The sequence below is a fragment of the Syngnathoides biaculeatus genome, chromosome 5 (genome assembly GCF_019802595.1).
Source record: "Syngnathoides biaculeatus isolate LvHL_M chromosome 5, ASM1980259v1, whole genome shotgun sequence".
Taxonomy (NCBI): domain Eukaryota; kingdom Metazoa; phylum Chordata; class Actinopteri; order Syngnathiformes; family Syngnathidae; genus Syngnathoides; species Syngnathoides biaculeatus.
In genome coordinates, this window is record NC_084644.1 from 26049310 (window position 1) to 26075262 (window position 25953).

At 41.2% G+C, this 25953-nt stretch overlaps 1 protein-coding gene across 2 annotated transcripts; it reads left to right on the forward strand.

The window, feature by feature from the left end:
• The first annotated feature begins 991 nt into the window (after positions 1–991).
• Positions 992–20632, forward strand: pbxip1b (pre-B-cell leukemia homeobox interacting protein 1b). Of its 2 annotated transcripts, none has more exons than XM_061820782.1 (11): positions 992–1147; positions 5397–5478; positions 6581–6638; positions 6803–6867; positions 10365–10683; positions 13603–13833; positions 13915–13938; positions 14194–14246; positions 14404–14517; positions 17676–17892; positions 17980–20632. In XM_061820782.1, the coding sequence occupies exons 2-11, from the start codon at positions 5428–5430 to the stop codon at positions 19290–19292; spliced, it is 2445 nt and encodes an 814-aa protein (XP_061676766.1). In that variant the 5' UTR covers positions 992–1147; positions 5397–5427; the 3' UTR covers positions 19293–20632. The 2 variants fall into 2 exon arrangements, with proteins under 2 accessions (XP_061676766.1, XP_061676767.1); XM_061820783.1 differs by lacking the exon at positions 992–1147 and adding an exon at positions 1499–1629.
• The last annotated feature ends 5321 nt before the right edge of the window (positions 20633–25953 follow it).

Here is a 25953-nt window from a genome sequence, read left to right on the forward strand (position 1 = left end):
CACATATTTGTTTGGCACAGTTTTTACGCTGGATGCCCTTCCTGACGCAGCCCCATCATCGGTGTGATTGTGAGTGCTACTGTTGTCCGCATCTATGTGCCTTGTGATTGGATGGCAACGGGTTCATGGTGTACTCTGCCTCCTGCTCGAAGATAGCTGGGATAGGCTCCAGCACTCCCTTGCTCCTTGTGAGGATAAGCGGCTCAGAAAATGGATGGCTGGATAGATGTATTTTAAGGCTAAAGGAACAGATTCATTCATATTACACAAGTATTTTTTTTTATAATTTAATAAGTAAAATATTTGTAAAGATATATAAATCATATAAATTAGCACTGAATTCCAATTTTGTTTCATTGTTGATTTTTTTTATAAACTTATTCATTTATCCTCTTGTCATCTTGTCATATTTGTTTAAAATAAAATTGTGTTGATTTGAAGTTCATCTTTCTGTATTTGTTTTAGTTTTTCGGTCAATTCAGTATTTTTGTTTCCCAACTTGTGAAGTAAAGCCATTAACTGTAAACATCTTCCTGTTTCTCTTTGTCTCTAGGATGCGGTTCTTGGTTTTGCCTGGACACGTTTCCAACGTTGCTGATGTGGCGCTCATGATTGTGGCTGTGTAAGGCCACACTGTACTGTCATAATAAATCACTTCATCAACAGAAGCATTTTATTTTTATGCTTGCATTATTGTTTTCCAACAACCAGAAAGTGTGCCTTCATTTTGAAGCTAATTTTTTCCAGGCTATTGTGAAGCCCATTCTGTGTGTAACTTGTTCAGGTTTAGCAAGAAACCTCAGGTAAATACTGAAATGTCAGCGTTTTAAACACAAGAGCAAACTGCATTTACTGTCTCGCCAACGTCACCTGTCAGACGTCAATCAACCAGGAAAGTTCCCCGAACAAAGTAGAGTAGAGGACGCGCGGCGATTGGTCTTCGCCAGACGTGGGAGGCGGGATTTGATGAAATCTTGGCTGCGATTGGACGGAGGGCCTACGCGGCTCGTGTTGGTTCTGACTGCACGTCTGACCTGACCGTTGCTTCTCAACTCGGATGAAAAGCAAAGCGAGGAAGGAGGACGACCGCCTCGGAACTAACTGCGCGTAAAGCTGCCTGGATAAAGTCGACTGAAAGTGAAGGAAGGTATGAAGCAGGTTGTTGATTCAATGAACTCAAACTTAACTTCTGGCGCGGCTCGTAACGTCCCATTTGTTTGCTTCACATACGGTTGCGTTTTGTTTCTTCAACACATTTACTCAGTTGTACGCGTGTTCGATTCATTCGTGAAAAGTGTAAATGTGAGTTTTATTTGTCTCAACGTCGACGTTGACGGCTCTTGTCCAAAAAGTAGCCTCCAGTGTTTACTTCTGGTATGTGGGTGATGCTCATTTCACTCATATCCCACTGCAATGCTTCTCAAGCTTCAAGTGTCACCACGCGGGACTTTGGCAAATCTCGTGAGATTTCACAGCAGGAAACTTGTGATATTCATAAAATTAACTGAAAACTGTTTTTTTGTTTTTGTTTTTTTGACGGAAAGACCAATGAAAACAGTTCAGGGTTTCACTGTCCTGGCAAAATAATGCACTTGTTCGTGTTTGATGTACATGACAGTCTTAGCTCCAGTGAGTAGGGCAGAGCAGTCTCTTTTGAATAGGTGTTTTTTTAAAGTTTATGTTTGATGACACTTTAATGTTAACTTATTCAGAACTTATTCTCTGCAGTTAGAATATTGTTTTACAGACAAATTAATTGAATGGACATAGTTTTGAGAAGCTGTCAGGCACACGTTGTTGTTCTCAAACTGGTGCAGTGTCTTTGTCCTGGCCTTTTTTGGTAGTATTTTCTTACTCACAGCCCACAGTTGTCTTTGGAACACAAGATGCTTTTAACTATGCTTGTTAAACCATGGTACCATCCCAATTCAAGGCTTCCTATGTAACATAAACCAAAAGCAGTTGAAAGCTCACAGCTGGTAAAATTTTTTGGACTAATCCAGCTGTCTTCCTCTGTGCTGCTCGCTGTCCTTCTCTCCTGTCTCCAGTCAATCTCCTGGCAGCTATATTTAGCGGATTGTCTTTGTAAGCCGTCCCACTATAGGCTCCGCGATGCTCTTCGGACCCCAGGCTAGAGTCTCTTGGGAGAAGAGACCTACATTGCAGAGCTTGGGAAGGAAAAGTGTGAGGCCTGGCAGAATGTGGCTTATGATTGTGATTTTTCTTTCCCTTTGACTTTTTTTTTTTTCAAATGGAGTTGCACAAGTTATCTCTTAATAATGGAACAAGTTTATCTTGGTCTTATTTTTATATCACAAAATTTGGGATTTGAATCGGGGTGCGTAGACTTTTTATATTCACTGTACATTTGATATTTATATTCTTTGTCCTATCGTGGGGCATTTCAGTTAATTCAAGTTTATTCTTACATACTATGAGCTATTTTGGATTTATGTTATTTCTTGAAGTCCAGTTATTCGGTGGTGCGGAGGCCCTCTTGGATCGTTTTTATTCTTCCAACATATTAGTCACCTTTCCAGGGCATTAGCATCATGGAAAATTGACCAAATTTTGCATGTTTGTGTATCCTTGTAAAAATTGTTTCTATTTTACGTGTCCAAAACAGAGTATTGTGTCACAAATTGTCGCTGCCTTGGTTGGGTGGCACAGCCGGGGCAGGTGCGGGCCCAGGCCTTCGTCTGCCCTCTTCTAACCTCAAGCTTCTTCTCCTCGTAGTTGGTGGTCAATCAACGGAGTTGGATTTGGATGCAGTTTACAAAGTTTTAAGAAGTACAGTACTCAGTTAACCAACAGATAAGCGCTAGAGCTGAACACTGAATGTTTATTCATGGCCTTGGACAAACAGAGCAATTTGCCAGAACAACGAAAAATGTTGGTCAAAGTAAAACATGCGTTTAACTTCAGTTTGGGACTTGCCCACGTTATCCTAAACCCACCTCTTGGTCATGATGGGCTTGGACCACTTTATCTATAAAATGGCACAAATTCTAATTGTGTCCCAACATCTAATTTTACAGCCTTTTCTACAGTTGTTGTTATAATCGTGTCTCAGCGCTTTTATTGTTGTTTTGTGGTATTGGTAATTCGTGCAGTATAATATATCTATATAGTTTTTAATGGTATCTGGTGTTCTTTCATCATAAGTTACAACTACTTGATCGGAACTTCTTACTTTTCTAATGGTGTCTTGTCTCCTACAAGGGGGGGCTTTAAGCAATGGCTAGTCTATCACATTCACATGATCTCAGCATTTCTATTATTCCTTTAATTGGAAAACGTTCTGTCAAATATCCCCAATTTTAGCTACCCCCTGGAGACTGGCGGGCAGCTATAAACCATTTTGGGCTACCAGTTGCTTTCAAATGTCATTTGTCTATCTGAGTCAGGTCCCCAAAGAGGTATTTCAGTGGTCAGCTTTTTCCAAGAGTTATCTCCCAGTAGGTTTGACTATTTATTATATTAAACACCTTGACATGAAGACCACCAGAATAGTTAATAATAATTATTTTTTACTGCTCACAAAATTAATCTTTGTGTATGTTGATTATCAGTCATCCAGCTCGTGTTAATCCACAAAGGTTGAATTGCGCTAACTGGACTCTTAGTTTCTTGAATTATTATTTTTTTTTCCGTTTCCTTAAAACATTCAAAAGTTACTTAGCGAGTTATGCTATTACGATAGGGTTATAATGTCAACTCTTTCATTTATTCTTGCACTTTCACCACAGTTAAGATTGTAAACCATACTTAGTTACATAAACATCGCCGATACAGTAAAAATGCAATTTTGCAGACTGAATTTAATTTATACTGTATTGTTGTCTAAATTGTTTTGAAAACTAAATAGATGACATCCTAGAATAAATTGTTCAGGCCTTGAATGTTCCCGCTGGATATCGTTACAACTTGGTTTTGTTGACATCAATGAAGACCCAAGTAGTGTTGAAATGCTGATTTAGCCCATTCTACTGTCTTCACAGCTTGGGCCAGCCTTAGCTACCAAACCCTCAGCCCAAACATTTCGCCTGGGTGACTGAACTCCCACAACACACACAAACTACTAATGGCGAAACTAAATGACCCCTTGGAAACACACTTCCTGTGCACGCACACGTACTGCAAACTGGTGACAGCACATTACATTTGCTCTTTGTTGTTGACAGAGAGACCTTGAGGAAAGTATTCAAATGTTGTGTGTGTATTAATAGAAGATGTAAATGCAGCACTTTTAAGCTAATGTTGGACAGGAGCGAGGACATTGAATAGAAAACATTAGATGCAGAGTTTGTCAACACCTGCACTGGATATTGCTTGATTCTCGAATGAAAGGCAGACTTTACTTTCGTTGGGAAAGAGGACCTTGGACCACTGACGACCAGTCAAGTCCTTCTTCTCTTTGTCCCATTTGAGATGCTTCCCATGTTGGCTCACGGTGGCAAGCAGTTTGACCTGAGAAACCCGACAGTTGTAACCCATCTCCTGGATGTGTCCGAATTTAGTGTTTTTTTTTTTTTAAACTGTGACTCCACTCAGCCAATTACACTTTTTCTACATCTCTGCTGGATTCTTGAATCTTGTCTGTTTGATAATACGCTGAATCCACGTTCATCTCTTGCTAGTGCATCTTCTCCTGCCACATGTTGTCCTTCCACTACACTTTCCATTGAAATGCTTGGACACTCCACTCTGTGAACAGCCGGCCTCCCAAGCTATGAACTTTTGTTTCTTACATATTCGATGGAGGGAATCAATGATGCTCTTCTGGCCAATTGTCAAGTCTGGAGTCTTCCCCGTATCAGACCCAACAGAGACAGTTGAACCAAACTGCAGCAATTTAATGATAGCTGGGGAAACCTGTGAAGGTGCTTTGAGTTTTGTAGATGATTAGAATGGGACACTCAGTTGAAAACATTTATAACAATTTCATCTGATTCCTTCACAGCATTAGCACTTTTTGAACTCTTGATTTTTTGGGTTTTATGAGCTGAAACCCCAAGTCATATAAAAATAAGCAAAGAACTACTTGAAATAGTTTAAACTGTTGGCTCTGAATCTATAATCTATGAAAATGTTGCTTTTTGAGTGGAATTAGAGAAACAAATGATCTTTTCCATTACATAGATTTTTTTTTTTTATAGAGAAATTCAAAGTTTTGGTACAAATTTTAGCAGGAGTTGTGGAAATTGACACACTGGATTTGGTCTCGTAGGCCACATCAGATGTGATAGGCCATATATGGCACCTGGGCCTTGAGTTTGCTCTAACCTCACCTATCCCAAGCTTGCAGGTTTCACTTTGTATCCAACACTTGTGTGTGTGTGTGTGTGTGTGTGTGTTTGTTTGTTTGTTTGTTTGTTTGTGTGTTTGTTTTGCAGGAGACAAGCACAGCCTCAAAGAGGTAGGGCCATGTCTGGCATCAACAGTGCTAACAGCAGCTGGACCATCGTCAGTCCTGAGGTACTGTCAAGTCACTGCAGTGCACAACCTCCATTAAAGTGTATGGAATGTCTAATTTCTAACGCAAATTATCTTATTTAGACGAAAATATATGTTCAACTCTACCATAAAATGCATAATCTTTTCGATGTTTTTACCAAAAAACAAGTGTTTATGTATTAAAGTCTGCGAAGTTTGACCTAGTTTCCCGTGTCTGAAAAACACGTGTGGCTTACCTCAGACGTCACTACAGGTAAACACATCGTCCTGCAGATAGTTTCTCATACAAGTACAGGCAGAGCCATCACGTTGTACCATGAATGGCTGGGTGGTCACGTACCTATTTACTAAATACACAGCGTTTGCATAATTTTAAAACAAGACCGAAAACTTCGTATATACATTCGGGATATCGAAGCCTTTACTATTTATCAGTTTATGACTAACTAAACCTAACAAGAAGTTCACAAATGCTGACCAGTCTTTGTTTCTAAGACGAGGCATATCCTCCTCCCTGCGTGCTCGGCACTTTCTTCAATGGCCACCTATTTCGTCTGGATTCGAACGTGCGTGCTGGCTCAAATTGATAACTTTTAAAGCCTTTATAAAGCTCGTATTCTTCATCGTCTTCGTGGGACCCTTCAGAATAGTGTTCATCGCTCGAAATATCGGAAAATTCATCGTCGTTCATACAATGTATTCCAAACCTCGCCATTGTTGAAACCAGCTATGACGTCACATTCCTACTCGGCTCTTTCCACTTCGTTTCCGTCTTTTTCTAGCGAATCCATCAATGTACGATCATTTTTTGCCGATAATCGAAAAATAAAAATGTTTCATTTCTAACGGAATTCAGATTAAAAAACTGTATAATATCAGCACAAAGGTGCTTTGAGGACCTTCCATACAGTTTACATTGTAGGTTTTAGTGAATAGGGAAAAACGACTTGACCCAGTTATGCTTTATATTAGGTCGTTTGATTATGCACTAATTTTTGTCCTATTTTGTCTTCTCTCCCTCCTCTGTGAAAATCAGTTCCAATTAAAAGACTGTATTGTCAGATTAGATACATTCAGTTCAATATGTGTGTATATAAGACTTTTTATGTGTATTTCATATCAGGAGACTGCTGCTGAAACTGTGAGGCCTCTGGAGGAACAGACAAAGCATCGTGAGCAAGGTTTTTCTTTTTTCCTCTTAATCATTTTTTGCATACTGACATAATGATGTTCTGTCGCTTCCTGAAAAGACACATTTTCATTGTCGTCATATTTAAATTATAGCCGTGGAGGACTTGAGTTTCACATGCTTTTGTGTTTTGTTTTGTTTTTTCTAATAATGAAGACCCAGTTGGTGACCAGCCTACAGAAAGTTTAGAATCTTCATGTCTCCCGGTGAAGGACCATCAGGTAAAACAATTGTATAATTTTTCAAACACAGCAGAAGCTCAGGTTATGAAATTAAATCATTCTGTGATCCCGTTTGTAACCCTAGGTAAACATTCGTAAAACAAGGTATTTTTTTTCAATTGAGATGAATGGGTAGGCAGTTAATCCGTTCTAGCCCCCAAACGTAAATCAGTGTGTGGTTAAAAATAAATAAAGTGGAGTAATGAGGGCGAAGGGGTTTTCCAATATAGCCACTTGTCTGTTACATTGAAGCACTTTATTTGGAGGCAATATGGACCCATATTACTGTACAGTATGAAATTGTTGTTAAAGAGTCAGCGTGTAGCAATGACTGTCTAGAGGAAGAGGGATTCTTTTTGCGGTGCTTGTTCCCGAGACAAGTGTTCCCATTGTATCAGAAGCGTTGGATGACTCAAGTCATTACTTACTGTAATTTCTTGAAAATAATGTGCAAATTTTTCCCAAAATATTTTCAAAAAGTTAATAGTTATTTTTAGGTATGGATGAAAAATAAAAAATACACATTGTATAGTTGTATACGGGTACATAGAGTGGTTAAAAAAAGGTATACATATTCATTTCGATATGATATTCGATGTCTTATGTCTCATTTTTATTTATTACAGTAATGTGCGGCCCCAACCTGAACTCTATGAACTCCTCGTGGAGCTTGCATTTTACGATCGTTAGCGTAGCATGTTTGTTGCTACTCCACCAAACATGCCCGTGAGTTTGTTATAAGTTAAACCAAGAGAAAAAGTGTCAACTACATCAGCTAGTTGTGCAGCTGCTTTTAAAAGATATGTGTCATTAATCGTGCCGATGATGCCGCCAACCTGGAAGTCGCGCCCCAGTCCGAAACAGCCATAGCTTGCCTCATTGGCTTCAGGTGGGTATAAAAACAATGTGAGCTCAAACTACTTAATACGAGCGTCATGGGCACATAAAAAAAAACGGGAGAGCCCACACAATTGAAATGGTTGCTTTTTTTTTTTTTAAATGTGCCCATTACCCTTGTTTCCACGTAGTTTGAGCTCACGGCGTCAGGTGGGCGAGAGGATGCACTGCGGAACCAAAACTCTTGGGATTGGATGTTGCAGAGGATGACATTCTGTGGGAGCAAAATAGGATCACTGTTCATGAATTCATGAGGCACCAGAACTGGACTAAGTCACCAAAGGTAGCTACGATGGATATTCTTCAGATTGGAGATGAGCCAGATGTTGCTTTTGAAGTCTTGGCCAAGGATGCGTAATGTAGAGGATAAACTGCACTATGCACAAACGTTTTATCCACAAATATTTAATGCAAAAAATGTTTGAGTCAAACAGTGTTAAATAAGGCGGTAATATGTGTTATCAACAGTATTAATAAGATGTTATGCCATCATTGAGCATTTATTTTAGTTGGTAGAGGGATTCTGTTCGGACAATTACAGCGACCAGGACAAGCGTTTCCTGTGGCCTGTCCCAAGATTATATTACGGCTACATCGATGCGTGCACAATGATTATTATTAATGATTGTTGCACAGACAGTTTTTTGAAAAACAATACAAGTACAAACCTTACAAAATATAAATGCAAATAATTCCCAATATTTTGAGCATATGAGCAGCAGCAAATTGGTGGTGCGCATTGTACATTGGTGGAAGGATTGTCCTGTTTTTTTTTTTTTTTTTTTTTTTTAAGGTCAACTTTGGGGGTGCGCATTATATTTCAGGATGCATTATACTTGAGAAAATTGGAAAAAAATATGTATATTTTTTATTCGGGCATTGTTTTTCTGCAAGTCTGGCTACTGGAGCTGCAGAAAAAATGATACATAGGAACACCTCAATCAGCATAAACAGGCAGAATCCGAATGGAATTTCATTTGGTTTCACAAGGCTAGAATACTCCTTTGGCCAAAGTGATCAGAAGTAAATTTTTGTCATGCTTCATCTTGACATAAATGCATGGTGACATTATTTACACACATCTTAAATATGGTGGCTCCCGATGGAGCTCATTTGACAGATCTTATTTTTAGCTCCTTATCTGTTGTTTTTATAAATTTTTTAAAAATTAAATATACAGTTTAAAAACAATCCCAACTACTGTGGTTAATAGATGACAGCCTTCCATAAATGACGTGATAATCACGACGAGGTGCACATGTCACACAAAAGATGTGATTAAATATAGTGGTCATCAGGTACTCTATACCAGTGATTTCCAACCTTTACAGAGCCGAGGCACATATTTTACAATCGAAAAATCCCATGGCACACCTACAAAAGTAAATGTCACCAAAAATGGATCAATTAATTACTGTATGTACTCCCTGCCATCTAATAGAAGAGGGTTTTTTTGTTCTGTCTGTCATTGTGCCTCACTGGCATAAATAGATGAATAAAGATACATTATTTCTTGGAATAAAATATTTTTTTAGCAATTACATGAAATTGGATAATTTCCCACGGCACACCTGAAGAGCGCTCACGGCACACTCATGTACCCCGGCACACTGTTTGGGAATCACTGCTCTATACAACCGATTGCATTACATCATGTCACATGTAAACAGTTGACCAGAGGTCTTCAGCTGTAATGATTTCAATCGGAATGACAAAGAAAGTCTCCATTTAAACACAGCTACTGTGTGGTTTGTCCGCTGAAGATGAGGCCTTCAAATGTCAATCCAATATATGTTAACGTTTGTTGTCATCAACTACTGGCTTAATAAGGCGTTCCACTCTGGTTATAGACAGTTACCTATCACGTGTTTGTGTAAATTCGGGACTAACACACACAACAACCTAAGAGAGGCCCGGATTTCTTTTAAATGATTGCGCCGTATGGAAGTGAGCTGTTTAGATCGCTAGCTCATTAGCTCGTCGGCTAATGAACATGAACAGTTAACTTTGATGTCTGTGTTAATTGGGGACTAACACAGATTTCGGAATAAACCGCTGATGTTTAAAACGATATCGTCGCGGTGGAATAAGCTATTTAGCGCCTTACTTCCCTAACTTGTTAGCTCATAGAGCTTATGAGCTCAGAGTCATTCAAAGCACTTAACACTATGCGATGTGTATACATATGTGAAACGTTCCAGTGATTTTGTAATATAATAAAAAAGGAATCATTTATGTAGCTTAACATAACTAACTAATGGGCTTTATTTATTTGTTAGCGTTGATGGATTCCATACAGTTACATTTCAGCTAACTTTTCAAATTGGGCTGTCCACTATTATTACTCTAATTAAATTCTCGTTTAGCAGATTTGTGTGTGTAAAGCGCAGCACAATGTGGTTTAACTGTCAAACTATAGCAAAAGGAAGTACGTCACTCAGTTTCCTTGACTAACTCCTGACTTTGTAAAGGTGTAAAGACAAAACTTTAATTTGAGGTTAGAAAACAAACGTGAATTTTTTTTAGTTTGAGGCTAATTTGGAAAAGTGCTGTAAATGTTCACACTCAGGAATTTGGATGACCCTTTTCATTTGACTCAGGTAGCAGAAGAGCAAAAAACAGACCCAAGTGAAGACTCCAGCACAGATCGTCCACCGGCCGTGCCCCCATCTGTCACAGATGCCCTCATTCCTTCCACCGACATCCAATCAGAGGCTGCGCTTGACAGCCCTAACCAAGATGCCTTCTCCGAATCCTTAAGCCACATGACCCCTTCTGATGAGGCCCCAGGCTCGCTGCTGAGCACAGAAACTCTGGGAGGTGTGGATCTCACACAGCAAGATGAGAGGCATGACAGAACATGGGAGGAAGACCTAAAACAGGAAGGGGAGGAGTCAGACCTGCTCTCCAAACACATAGGTATGACCAACCACACCAGAGGCATTGAATATTTACTGAGCCTACGGTAGAGGTGGGTGTCTATTATGTCAAGTAAAATATGAGTTTGATACAATTCAAACGTTTTCTCTATCAGTATGCAGCAGCTGAAATAAGTACTTAAAGGGTTACTGTCATGAAATGGATGATTTTTAGGATGTTATTAATGAAAAAACAGCAGCCAATATGGGGCCGTGCGTTTTTTCACCACAAAACATGATTTTGACGTATACAGCTTTTTGTAACTCCCGCCATGAAAATCCTCTCAAGGGATTTGTTTCTGAGAAGAAGCAGGAAGTGACGTAAAGGACAGACGCGCCCCCATGTGGACTCGCTTGTTTCCATTAGTTTTACCTCCGAGAAGGTAGCTCGTCGTTCCTTCGTGTTAGCCAAAATGGTGGCTCGTTGCATTGCTGGACATTGCTTGAACACTCTGGAGGATGGATTTACCCATAAGTTTGCAAGAGACCCAGTTCGTCATGAAAAATGGATCGCACGGGTGCAGAGGACGAGAGCTTCGTGGGTTCCAAATAACAGGTAGGTATGTATGCAGCTACTAAAAACAATAAGAGTTTGGGGCGAACCACTTAATCGGTCTCTCATAACGTAACAAAAGATCCGCGTACAAAATATGTTGATGAGCGCGTCGGACGGCGTCGTGCTGCTGCGTCACTTCGCCAGCGAAGGCTGCGCTTCAGGCTTGCAGACGGCGGCGGCTCTGAAGAACCCAACCAAGAATGCCTCACTCAGCCGCGTGCTCGCAGTAAAGCGCCCGGGCTCGACTGTGTTGTTCATCGCATACTGCGGCGGCGTCGAACAACCCCCTTAAGCAGCACGGCTCGGCTCCGTCATAAGCCACCTCGGCGCCGAAAATGAGCCACACCGGCCGGCTGCGATGAGCCGCGATGCCTCATCTCCGCCGCGGAAGTGGATCGGACGGGGATGCGGTTTGGGCGTGATCGCATATCATCTGAATATGACTCGAAACCATAGTGTAATATTGCCCCGAGGGCTCGAAACAATAGTGTAATATTGCCCCGGTAACTTCACCCGGTTGTGTGGTGTTCTCCTTTTCGTAAAAAGTTTCCGTGTTAGAAGCGGCGCGTTTGTCTCCCATAGTTAAGGTGCACCCCGTGTTTTCATTGGTGAATGTCCGGGTGACGTCACGGACGGAGGATGCAGCCAATATGGCGACCACTTGGATATCATTGAATGACACTTCTGCAACTTTGCGCATGGATGACATGCTCTCCGCTCACATTTATTTTTTCGTATCGACATTGAAGTGTAATGTAATGTTATATGTATTTTTCATTACAATATTTATTTTAGAACTTTTATAGGGATGACACTTGGGCTTTAACAAGTTTTTCTCACTTGATATACTTCCAAAGGTGCTATGGACTTGAAAATTTCACCGGATGTTGGAAACTACCAAGTAATCCTTACATATAAAGAAAGTAGATCAAATAGGTTAAGAAGGTTAGGGTTAGGGTTTGGGTTTGAAAGTAATATGAAATGACACAAGGAAAAAGTATTGAACGCACCAGGTGATGTTGATTTGTACTTTGTAGAAAGGCCTATGTTTTCAATGATTGCTTCAAGAAGCCTCTTGTATGGAGAAACTAGTCGCATGCATAGCTCTGGTGTGATTTTGGCCTAATGCTCCGCACAAGGAATCTTCAAATCTTGAAGGTTCCGTGGGCTTCTTTTATGGACCTTGAGTTTCTGTCCTTTCCATCGATTTTCGATTGGATTTGATTGAGGTGATTGGCTGGCAGATTTATTGTTTTTCCTTTGAGACCAAATTAGTATTTCTTGGGCAGTATCTTTTGAATCATTATTCTGCTGAAATGTCCACCTCATTTTCCTCATCCTCTTAGTTGGCAGCAGAATTTTCTCAAGAATCTCTCAGTACTTTTCCCCATTCATCCTTCCTTGAATAATGTGAAGTTTACCAGTGCCATTTGCTGACAAGCAGCCCCACATCATCATGTTCCCACCTCCAAACTATTGGTATGGTGTTTTGTTTTTACGGTGATATGCACTGCCACTTCGCCTCTAAACGAGTTATGTATGTTGGTATCCAAACGGTTGAATTTTGCTCTCATCAGATCAGACTGTAATCTCCCAGTATTTAACTGTCCTATCCAAATATTGTTCAGCAAACTGTAGACGAGCTTTGACATGTTTTTATTTCAGCAAATTAAAAATTCAGACAAATTTGGAGAAATTGTTCTGAAAGTGGATTTGTATCGGTTGGGAGCTCTTTTTTTTTTTTCCCTCATCCAGTCGAGAGCGAAGTTGGAGAATTAGCATACATGTCACAACTTGGTAGTGGCCAAAAATGAGACAGCACCTTTATCAAGACCGGCATCAAAATGTAATTAATTTGTGTAAAATAAATCTGGAAATTAGTAGCAGTTTTTACGTATTCCATATTATTATCAAATTAACTTCCAAATGCACATTTAGAATTCAACCTCTCATCCATTACTGGAAATGGTGTTATGCAAGGCTAGAAATAATAGGATTAAAATGCTGTAGTGTATATTGAAAAGCAAAACTTCCAAATACCGATCTTTAAGTTTTCCTGCTCAGCTAGCGACACATCATGGACAGGGAGCAGTCTACACAAACTGTACTCGCTGCGTTGATGTTGCTGGGCCGAAGTCGGACTCGGCAGCAAGCAAAGTCACGCCACAGGAACATTTTGGTATCAGGAACGCAAAGTTCCTGGTTGGTCAGGAAAAGGCCCCTAATGCTGTGTCTTTGTATGTCTTTGGACACAGAGTGATCATGTTTTATGCCTCCATATTCATTTTTTTTGTGTGTGTTTTTCAAGGCCCGGAAGGACATTAAGATCTCTGAAAATGTAAAGAATATTTCACTTCCCTCCAGACACTTCGGAGAAGCCAGGGTTGAATGAAGGGCGGGCCGAGGACACAGAGTCCGAGAGAAAGCGCCTCCTGGCCTCTTTGGAGCGAATTGGGAGGATAGAAGAGGAAGAGGAAGGAGAGGAAGAACTATTCCAGCTGCCAAGGCAGAGAGAGCATGACAACATGTTCTCTTTAAACAAGTGCATCCTGGGTGCTGTCATTCTAGTCGGACTTGGGACCATCTTATTCTCAGGTAGGGATTTAACACTTTGGGAGGTAATGAGCTAAATAAATGATGACAAATGATGCTAAATTAAATGTGATATTCTTGCAGGGGCCTTCATGGACCTGGATGAAGGTAGGTTGTGTGTTGGTCTTTGCTTGTTTCCAGACCACGCAGATCCAACAAGAGCTATATTAAAAATCTTCCAAATACATAATATGACTTATTGAATCTAACAATGGGAGTCAAATAAGCTCCACATTACACTGCAATGGCCACTAAACAGATACTTCACTATTTTCTGTTCACATTGTTACCCTTCCATATGAATTCAATAATTCATATGGAAAGTTTACCATATTGAAGTTAATCATATGCAATGTCTTTCAGAGAGCAACTACAGTACAAGGGAGTTGAGAGATTCAGAAGAAACAGGAAAACAGGTCAGTCTATTCCCAATTTGTTCATGTCTGTATTCCGTCGTCTTTTGCTCTCATTCAATTTTTATTCATTAAACAGTACATGCCCTACCCCACTTTTCCTATTCTTAGAACTGATTAAATATATACATGAAGGACTGTGTGATTTTATTTGCCATAGGAGTGGCTTCATCCAGAGGCTCTTCCACCCCCAGTAGATGCTGAGAACTCAGAGCTTCAGGCCAAACTAGAAAAAGGAAACCAACAAATTTCCGTGTTGCAAGCTCAACTTCAGGTGTGTCTCATCTGTGTGACTGTTTCCACAAGGGCACCTGGACAGTAATCAGGTTGCAGACTAGTAACTCTCAAGAACTAGTTACCATATCCTTATGTCAACAGCAGCTCTTGATCACTCTCCATTTCCAAAGCCCAAGTTCTTAGTTTAACTGTTACCGTGAAAGCAGTAGCTCACTTTAATGGCATAAGGGGAAAGCATTTCCACTAGTAGTGTGTCACTGCATTCTGATTTCTTGTGAATACCTTATATTGCCAAGAAACGTGAACCACATTTACCTGCACAACATATCAAGGGTATGTTTACTGTAGATGGACTGGTCGGTTTTCCAAAGCAATACTTCCATAGTCCAAATAAACCGTGTCCGATTTAATGCACTTCCGGTGACCAAACGAAACAATGGCGATGACTTACGGTATTTTATTTGATAAGAGACTGAGGGTGACAAAAAAAAAAGAGCTGCTGCAGCAAAGTGGGGATTGTCGAGTGTAATTCTGTCCTTTCCAGAGATGAAGCCCTACAGCAGGGCATCTTAATGTTAGCATGATTTTCATTTTTAGCTGTCAAAGCGGTAAATTCACAAGTTCCCAACTGCTCCACTACTGAGGAAGTGGCAGTTTTTGTCACTCATGTAGTGACTCTAAAAGCTTAGAATTCCAGTTTATCTCCAATAATAGCTGGTAACAGCTACTTATGTCAATAACGAGGCTTAAAGCCATAAGTTATGTAGTTACCTTGTGAAACATTTTAACGTCCATGAGGAAGCTGCAACTGAAGTGCACATTTTATGTGACTGTCTGTCTTAACTGCGCCGTACAATTGACTTGGGCTGTTGTTTGCTTTTCCTAATTTACACTCATTAAATGTGTGATATTAGCCAAACTGTTGCTCTTTGAACTCTGATGATGCCATGAGTTCTGTACAGTTTTGCAGAGCTACTATAGTTTAATTTGATGTATCTTTCGGCTTGCCCACTTGAGCAAAATGTTTCCATGTCACTCTTTTGTTGACGATTTGTGGATGAAAGCAAAGGTTCCTGCTAACTTTAAACACAAATTTGGCTGACAAATGTGCTGCCCTCTACAGAACTCTGTGGCTGCAGAGTAGACACACAGACTGCTGCTTGAAAATAGCTCAGTTTAAAAAAAAAAAAAAAAAAAAAAAAGGTTTCAGCCTGAAAATTACATGGTTTCGATTTTCAATAGTGAGATTGGACCGGTAACTGTGATGTCCCATCTCACTTGTGTTGTCAGCTAAAAACCGCCATTTCTCTACATAAGAAGGGCCAACACGTCTGTATTGGTAAATAATGACTCTAATGCATGGTCAGATTAATGATCAACCCTTTAAATATTAACTAAACTAATACAAAAAAAACAAGATATAGCAAAAGCTCAAAAATAATACCATTGAGAATGGAGTGTAACAGCTATCTAATCGCTTTATCCATCTAAAAACGATTGTTTAGGAAAATAAACTGATGTTTAATTCATGTTCCGTTTGGTAGTATGCTTTTACATACAGTATATACATTTGGTTTTGCTAGAAAAAAAATCCAAATTAGTCTGTGTAACCATAAATGATACGTTTATATGGTGGTAGTACATTTATGTGATTTATTTTTAAATGTATGTCAATCATAAGGTTATTGTACTGCTCAAATTAAGTGGTTTTCCTCGTGGAAAAGAGTTTGGAGCCCTCACTTTAAGAGCTGGCTGCTGGCTCCTCAATACAAACAAATGATCAGTAAGGCCTTTGTTTTATTGTTTTGCTGTAACTTCTAATTGCCCTATTTTGTCTCCTACTGTTTGTTGCGGAAAAACTTCTTGATTCAAGTAATTTATCATTGATCGGGACAATCTTTACTTAATATTGAACTATGGTACAGCATGGTCAACCAAATCATGTGCTGGTGTGACCAGCCGAAAAATTCCGTTGCTCTTGTGCTACTAGTGCAAAAATTAGTGCAGAGCCTTGTTGATTATACAACTTCAGTCGCTCAACAGTCTGGGGTCTCTGTTGCTGTAAGGCCAGTCCAGTAGAACACTCTTACTATGAACCGCTGCTGTTGTAATGCATGCAGAATGTGGCTTGGCATTGTCTTCATGAAATAACCAAGGTCATCCCTGGAAAAATATGTTGTTTCGTTGAGTATATGTTGCTCCAAAACCTGCACGCTATGTACCTTTCAGCATTTACCCATGCCACGGGCATTAACACACCCGTATTCCGTCTCCGATGCTGGCTTTTGAACTTTGGCCTGATAACAATCCAGATGGTCCTTTTCCCCTTTGGCCTGGACCACACAATGTCCATGAGTTCCAAAAACAATTTTAAATATGGACTTGTCAGAACACATCACACTTTTCCACTTTGCATCAGTCCATTTCAGATGAGCTTGGGCTCAGAAAACCCAAGAGAATTTTCGGGTCTAGTTGTGTAGCTTTCATGTTGCATAGTGGTTTTAAGTTGCATTTGTAGATGTAGTGACTAACTGTGTTAAGTGAAAGTGGTTTTCCGAAGTGTTCCGAAGTGACAATTTCCTTTTAGACATTGATGTGCTGGATTTTGATGCGATGCAGAGGTTTCTCCAAATTCTCAGAATTTGTGATGATATTATTGACTGTAGATGATGAAATTCATAAATTCCCTATAGTTGTATGTTCAGAAACTACACTATTTGCTCAGCCAGTTGTTCACAAAGTGGTGAATCTTGCCCCACCCTTGCTGGTTATATATTCAATCACGTCACCTGTTTCCAGTTAACTTGTTCACCTGTGGAATTTCCAAACTGATGTTTTTGTGCATTTCTTTTGTTGCCGCTTGTCGCACCTCATTTGAAACGTGATACAAGGATCAAATTTGAAACGAGAGAATATTTGCGGGAAAAAAAACAAAAGTTATCACTTTGACATTATCTTGTCATTCAAGTCTATTCCATTGAATATATGCTGAAATTATTTGAAAGTCATTTTGTTCTTTTTTTATTTTCATTTTATGCAACTTTCCAACTTCACTGGAATTTGAGTTCGTACATTGGTTAAATTTAGCATCAGCAACATCAAGTGGGGTAAAAAAAAAACCTTTCTTCATAACATATCAGACATCTGACAATTCCATCACCACATTTGTGACATGCTGATTTTTGTCTCATCCAGGCACAGGAGGAAGAGCTGAAAGCGGCAGAGAATCAGGCAGCAGAGGGCAAAATGGAGCAGTTGCAATGGCAGGAGGAAAATAGTAGGTTGAAGTCCGAGGTGGCATCTCTTCCTGTCCTTCAGAAAGAGAACGAGAGGCTGAGGAGGGAGCTGGAGACACTGCCGACACTTCAGACTGAGCTAGAAACTTTGAGATCTACAGTCACCAAGTTGACTGGTATGGAGGGACGGTGGGAAAGGAGAGATGACAAGATGAAAGATTTGACAGCAATTATTCTTTTCTGATACTCTTCTTCCTCTGCAGTGCCCTCAAGTGGTCACTCAGCAGATGTAAAACAAGACGCCAAACTTGAGAAGAAGCATAAGCATGACACGGGAGAGAAGAAAGAGTGGAATGAAGGCAACAAGTCTGAATGGAAGGAAGGTGAGAGGAAGGAGCGCAAAGATGGAAGTAGAACAGCGCAAAACGACGCTGAAAGTGGGAAACGACACCACGGAAAGTCAGACAAGGTGAAGGAAAGGCAAGGAAAAGACCGGAAGAAGGACAGCAGAGGGGACGAGGAGAAAATGTGGAAGGAGCAAGATGGGAAAAAGGAGTGGGCTGAGAAGACAGAAAGGAAAAAGTTGAAGAAGGATAGCAGAGGGGACGAGGAGAAAATGTGGAAGGACCAAGATGGGAAAAAGGAGTGGGCCCAGAACACAGAAAGGAAAGAGTGGAAGAAGGACAAGCATGACAAGCAACGGAGAGGAAAGTATGAGGAGAAGAAGGAGTTGAGAAAAGATGGTGAGGCACACAAGGTGAAGGACATGTGGAAGAAGAAAGGGAAAGGGGAGTTTCAGGAGCATGGGAAAGACAAATGGGAGCCAGCAGAGAAGAACTGGAAGAGTGGCAACAACGGAGAAGGAAGAGGAGGGGTGAGGAAATCCGTGGAGGATGCCAAAAAACAAGCTCGAGACAAGGATGACAGGAAGCAGTGGAGTCATAGTGGGAAAGGGGATAAAGACTGGAGGAAGAATGGAGATGGACTGAAAGGGAAAAAGGACAGTGGAGAATTGAAAGGAGATCAATTCAACTTGCATAAGCCTAAATTCACTGGCCACCATCACGAAGTCAACATGTGGGCCAAGGTGAAGACACCACCCGCCCAAGAACAGTCCTCCGCGGACGCAACTGACTACTGGACCCAGCAGAGGAAGCGCCTCCACAGGAAGCCCAAGCAACCTCAGCACTGCCACTCCCAGGAGGCCTGCGCCCAGGCCGAGGGGCTTCACCCGGTTTCCTTTCCTCAGTTCGAGTCCATCCTCCAAGCTTACCTCACCAAGGCCGAGGAGGCTGGCGTCGACTCCTCCAAGAGGGAAGAGCTCCGTAAACTTGCCGCAGAGTTCTTCCAGGACGGCATGTTCATGCACGACCGAGTCAACTTCCGCAAGTTTGTCAAGGATGTGTCTGATATTCTGGAAGACTTGGTGGAAGGGGACGGCGAGGAAGACAGCGAGCTTGAGGATGAGATGGAGATGTTCAAGAGGGAAGCGCTGCAGAGGTTTTTAGCGACGGGAAGCGGTGGCGAGCAACACAAAGGAGAGTGGAAGAAAGAGAGCCCACGAGCCAGCGCTTGAAGGAGGAGGGGCCGGAATCCACTGTAAAAAGGGAACACTGGATGGCAGTAAACTTATTTTGTCCAACGTCACTTTGGTTTTACATCTACAGCGCGCACAATATCCCACTATTTATACAGTCATTCATTTGATCCACTGCGACACAGATCACATTTTGTAGAACACCTTCCATTTTGTTCGGTAATAGGAAAAACTCAAACTATTAATTTATTTCACTTTGACGCTAAAATTTAGATCTTCTTATAGTTGCTGACATTAGTTATCGGAAGGTGTCTTGTAGGGTATTCAATGTTTAATTTACCGACTTCCTCATCCATTAGCGCAGTCATTTCCAGGTTTTGAGCAAGACACGTATTGTACAGTAAAGGAAGAAAAAAAATCCCATGGCTCAACATCTCCAAAAATGTCACAAACAGTAGATGCAGTAATTTGAAATAATGACTTTGTCTCAATTTACTCACAATTGGAATTGGTTTGAAATCTTGGATTAAGTTGAACACAAAACCTGTTTGCCGTGATGTAAAGGGCAACAGTTTACAGGTCAAGAGTACGTTCTGTAGAAGATAATTTAATTGTTTTCCCTGTCACTTTATGTCCATGGCACAGATAAATGAATGAATACATTACTTAATAATTACAAAATGTTCAAATGAGGGAATTTGGATAATTTCCGGGGCACTACGGTGATTGGGAGTTATTGCACTAGGTAGCACAATTCCACTCCATTTTTATACTTTTGACCACTTCCGGATATGGGAAAAATCCTCGGTGATTATATATTTTATTTTATAGGTGATTGAGAGCGCTTTGATTGGCTCATAATTCTTGCGAGTGGTCCGACATCTTATAAAGTTGAATTTAGTCATCCAGTGTGTCCATATTTTTCCTGTGGCTGCAGCCTTCACACTGCTCAGTCTTATTAATGGCACAATGCCGCTTGAGTTCACTTCCCATGGTGACATGTCTGGAGCCATTATAGTGAATGTCTTGTTATTGTTATTAGATAAGAAGCCTGTTTATCTTTCTGTTTAAATATTTGTACATAATTGCATTAAACACTTATGAGTAACTTATTTTTCGAGTTTGGTGTTACATAGGAAGGCAGAGAAAATATTGTTGTAAGTTTATTTGTAGCTTTTCAGGCACGTACAACTTCTGTCCACTAAAATGCTTCCTTTGTTTCATTTTTAAGGTGACACTGTATTATTTGGTTGACTGATGATTTACTAATGTGGCGTCACATGATGTGTGGCAGCATTCAGAGCTTTTTTGGTTGAAATTTTCATACTTGACACCTTTGTTACCATGGCAACAGGTTAATAAAATGTGGGCATCCGGCAGTCTCAGGGCCTTTTCTGTGCACACACAAGACTTTGCCAACAGTCACAGTTGCCTGACATCGGCCTTGCAGTTTTGATTCGAAACCAGGCTCGGGCTTTCCTGTGTTTAGTTCTTCTTGCACTTTCTCAGGATACTCCAGCTTCCTCCCACATTCCAAAATCATTCATTTAAGAAGTCTCTGAACTGCTCATGGATGGGAATGTGAGCGTTATCTGGTTATTTGTGCCGTGCAATCGGCTGATGACCGCTCCAGGGTGTACCCTGCCTCCTACCTGATGATAGCTGGGATGGGTTCCAAGGCTCTCTCGATCTTTGTAAGGATAAGCGGCCCAGAAAATAGATTGACGAATCAAACCAGTGAACTACGGTGATTTTAAGGAAATGTGAATTTAAATTTTTTGCTCCTGATCAATTTAATTGACATCTGATGAGTCAGAAGCAACAATATTGGACCAGTGTAGGTATTTTTGAAGTCCCATCAGAGCTTGCCTATATGTCTTTGGCTGTGGTGCCCCCCTGTTCAAAACAACTTTCAACACGTGTTAGTTCCAACTCAAATTTGAGACTTTGGGATTACAAATATAGAGTTTTTCATCTTTGTTGAAAAAGCAGTAATAACCTCAATGCCCAAAACATGTGGTTCTCAAGCATTTTACAAGTATCATCTGGGGGGGGGGGATACCTTCTATACCCACTACCAGTAACATAGTAGGCCAAAGCAGTACGATATACCATGCTATGGTACACCACGAGTATATATATATATATATATATATATATATATATATATATATATATATATCACACTTTAAAAATCACTTACCTAAACAATGCAGCCAATGTTTTCTGAGCACCTCTGGAGGCCATGTTTGTTGAACACATTGCTTGGCGGAATTACATACATTACAATATAATTCTAGTTTTCTGTTTGTAAAGTATCCTGTAAGAATCCATTCAAATATGCATTTGGATAACAAATTTTGACTTCCTCTTCCACAGTCTGTTCTATTCCTTTGTAGGTGACCCCATTGTTTTTCCATTAAAGTTGAGTAGGAAAATGGTTGGTTTACAGGTGAAATGTCACATTCCTGTTTTAACTTTTGGCCTGTCTTGCACATCATTCTTTTCCATGTGAGTTTAGCTGCATCCTCCCCTCTTGGTCTTCCTCTCGCTCTCTTGCCTGGCAGCACCATCCTCATCAGCCTTCTAAAATTATATTCACTCTCTCTCTTGTGAATCTGTCGAAACCATCCAAGTCTGCTCTCTCTAACTTAGTCTCCAAATCATCTAACCTTTGGCTGCCCCTCTGATGAGCTCATTTCTAATCCTATTTAACCTGACCACTCCTAGGGAGAACTGTTGACCTAAAGTATTTAATGTCCTCCACCCTCACTATCCCTTCGCCCTGCAGCCTCACTCAACCCCCCCCCTCCCTCCTTGGCCCCTCATTCATGGACATGCATTCTGCCTTACGTTGGTTAATCTTCATTCCTCTTCTTTCCAGTACACGCCTCCACCTTTCTAAATTCCCCCTTTCTTCCCCCCTTGCTCCCTGGTTTAACTTAAAATCACAGTGTCGTTTGCGAACGTGGTCCACGGGGATTCCAGTCTCACGTCATCTGTCAGCTGATGCATCACCCCTGCAAACAGGAAGGGGCTCAGAGATGACCCCTGATGCAACCTCCACCTTAAACTCTTCTGTCACACCTACACTTCAGCACTATTCCGATGTTGTCAAACTGTACATATAAAAGATGACGGCTTGGAAATGATTGATCTTGCTTTCATTTTTTTCCCCATCACAAAAACATGGCATTAGTAAACACCATGCTTTTGTAATCATTTGACATAGAGAGCCGAAGAGTTCTTTTGACATCCTACTAGCTATTCTGATAGTGTATAAATGCAAATATGTGCAACTGCACTCTCCTTCCTCACCGATAACTCAGTATGTAGAGGATGTAGGGGACCTGAAAACTTCTGCAAAGTAGGTTTTGGATGATGAAGCCACAGAGCTTGTTAGCGCTATACCCGTCTCCCAAATGCACCTCCTGTCAGGGCTTTAGCTGAACTAATAAGGCCTGTCAGTCGCTGAGCCCAAGTGTCTCGTTCAGAAAAGTTTTCAGCGATGCGGGTGGTGTAATTGTACCTGTTTTATGACTTTCTTTTCGCACTCTGGAGCACTTCACCTGTCTTTTTCACGCCCCAAAGAAGAAAGGTGAGAATGAGGCGATTTGCAACTAATCCCGCCCAGCTTGGTAAGACCATTAAACCATTTGTGCAATGGTACAATTTCTCCACTTTCAGTGCATACTGTTCAATTAATGAGTGATTTATGTCTGGACTGAGTCATTATATCCATCCATGGATGCTCTGGACTCATTTTAAGTGTGCTATCAAAGTGATTGTGTCACAGTTATGCTGGAAAAAGATATAAATGAAGGACCAAGACCAGGATTGTGTGTGTGTGTGTGTGTGTGTGTGTGTGTGTGTGTGTGTGTGTGTGTGTGTGTGTGTGTCTCCGTCCTTCAATGTAATCAATACAAGTAATTAGTGAACTCCATGGTCATCAGTTTTTGGTTCAAATTGTGTCTGCAAACAGGCTTTGCTTAATTTATTCTTTTGCCCCATTTAGTGGCTGTTGGTGCACTTAACTGCAGAGAATACCGGGCATCTGTTATTTTGAAGGCGTTTATTGTTGTTTTCTTTCAATTTTGCTGTAGCTCTGCGATGAAGTGTTTGGCAGAATTAGTACGAGAATGGGCTTTTCCGTGCTTTCTTTGAACTCCACCATCAACATTCAGCTTTACAGATGCCATGTCTGTTGTCCCTTCCTGTGTTGTCATCTTATCGTGGTGGAGGGGTTTGTCGCAACAATGAGGCCACGCTTTACTGATATCCAGATTTTCTCATTTATTTCTCTTCCACTGACCCAGGAACCAGACAAAGCACCTCCAAAGAAATATTAAGATTGAAAATACAAGAAAGTGTTTCACCTTGCTCAGACGCAGGTCATCAGGCCCGCCCTCTAGACGTGGGGCTCAAAGGCAAGCTCCTGGTGACCAGGCCTGCACCCATGGGGCTTTGCCAGGCACAGCCTGAATGGGTAACGTGGGTCTCCTTTCCCATGGGAGGGTCTGTAGGGGGCGGTTGCAATGTGAGCTGGGCAAGTGGCTGGAGGTGGGGACCATGGTGGTCCGATACCTAGCTACAGAAGCTAACTCTTGGGACGTGGAACGCCACCTCTCTGGCAGGGAAGGAGAGCGAGCTGGTGTATGAGGTTGAGAAGTTCCAACTGGATATTACTGAACTAGCCTCAACACACAGCCTGGGCTCTGGTACCAGAGTTGGTTGGAATCTCTCCCAGTTGCCCATGGTGAGAGATGCCGAGGATGATGTCAGTCCAACCTCGCAGGCTCAAACATATTGGGAGGGTCTGCTGGGAACGTCTAGCAGAATCTTCTGTCGGAAGGAGTTTCAACTCCCACCTCTGGCGGAACATTCCAGGGGAGGTGAGGGACATTGATTCCGAGTGGACCATCTTTTTATCTTTGGGTTGAGGTCACTGAGATGGCTAAAAAGGTCCTTGGTGCAAGGCCCCAGGGGTGAATGAGATTCGCCCAGATTTCCTAAAGGCTCTGGATGTTGTCAGGCTTTCCTGGTTGACACGTCTTTGCAACATTGCATGGACATCGGGGAAAAGTTGATCGGTGCCACGTCTTCAGTGACAAGGAATTTGTATCAGTTTGTTGTGTTAAAGAAGGAGCTAAGGCGAAGCTCTCAATGAACTGGTCGATCTACGTTACTACCTTCATCTATGATAACGAGCTGTGGGCCATGACCGAAAGAACAAGATCCCAGATGCAAATGGCCGAAATGAGTTTATTCAGCAGGGTGCCCGGGCTCTCCTTTAGCGACAGGGTCAGCAGCTCTGTCATCTGAGAGGGCTTCAAGGTCGAGCTGCTGCTCTTCAACATTGAAAGGAGCTATACTAGGTCACTCGGGCATCTAAATAGGATGCCTCCAGGGATCTCCCACCAAGAGGAGACCCCAAGGATGACCCAGGACCGTATCTCCTGGCTAACTTGGGATCCCTTGCGATTTTTCTCCAGGTCCTCCGGTTTTCTCCCACATCCCAATGGAAACTAAATTGCCCTTATGTGTGATTGTGAGTGTGTGTGGTTGTTTGTTAGTATGTGCCAAGCAATTGATTGGCAACCAGTTCAGGGTGTACCACGCCACCTGTCCGAAGATAGCTGGGACCCTTGTGAAGGATAAGCAGCTCAGAAAATGGATGCATGGCTGATGCTATGGTTAGCTTCTCCAACCCAGACAACTACAGGTGAAAGTAACTATAGTTGCATGCGCCACATTGTGGATCAGCATCAGCCACCATAAATTACACTTGTAATTCGGGGGCTTGGTGATTAAGTGTGAATAAAATAAAATTAAATGAATGGATGCTGTTTATGGGCCTTGAGTGCTCTTCATATTCAAAATTTTCTTCAAAACTAATATTCTACTTCTGTGTTAATTAAAAAAAAAAAAAGACAGCTCCACCCTCAGTGTTCATAGTAATGCAAAGATGTATTTGTGCTGTCACACCTTAAAGTAGCCGAGCTAACTGATTTCAACCGTTAAAAGGAAATCAATTTGCTGTCATTCTTAATCCTGTGGGGTATTTTAAGCAAAGCCACAGACCATGTACTCAGACGGCTGGGAACTGTTCAGAATACGTCTCCTCCAAAACAAGACTCTCAACGTTATGTTTAGTCATCTACTAGCAAGTACGTGCAGATGTAGAAAGATACAGCAGCAATTACACAAAGTTAAACTGGTGACTCACAACAACGAGCCTGTGTTTACAGTCATCTGACCCCTTGTATTCTTGGAAGGGGTGTGTCCTGACAAGTTAATTATACGTCCAACAAACTCATTCTTAATCCCGTCTGTGTGTCTTAATCAAATTACTTTATACTTCCCGCATTTTGATGATGGCTTCACTCGATATTTTCAGTGTTTCGTTTGTAAAAAAAAAAAAAAAAAAAATAGTAACTCCTGCCTTTGAGGCAGACTGAAGTGCTTCCAAGTGTGGAAAATTCCATGCTGTTTCTTTCTTCTTTTTTTTTTGATACAGTTCAGCAAAATGTCCACCAGAGAGGGATAGAGGTACAAATACAGCCTCAATCACATCGGCTCGCAGTGAAGTCTCGATGAACTGTTCAAGGTGACACATTCATTTAGCCCAAATTTGCTCCTGCCTATTGGACAAAAGCAGTGATGGAGAGCTCAACTTTGAGTAATGCTGGCAGCTGATTGG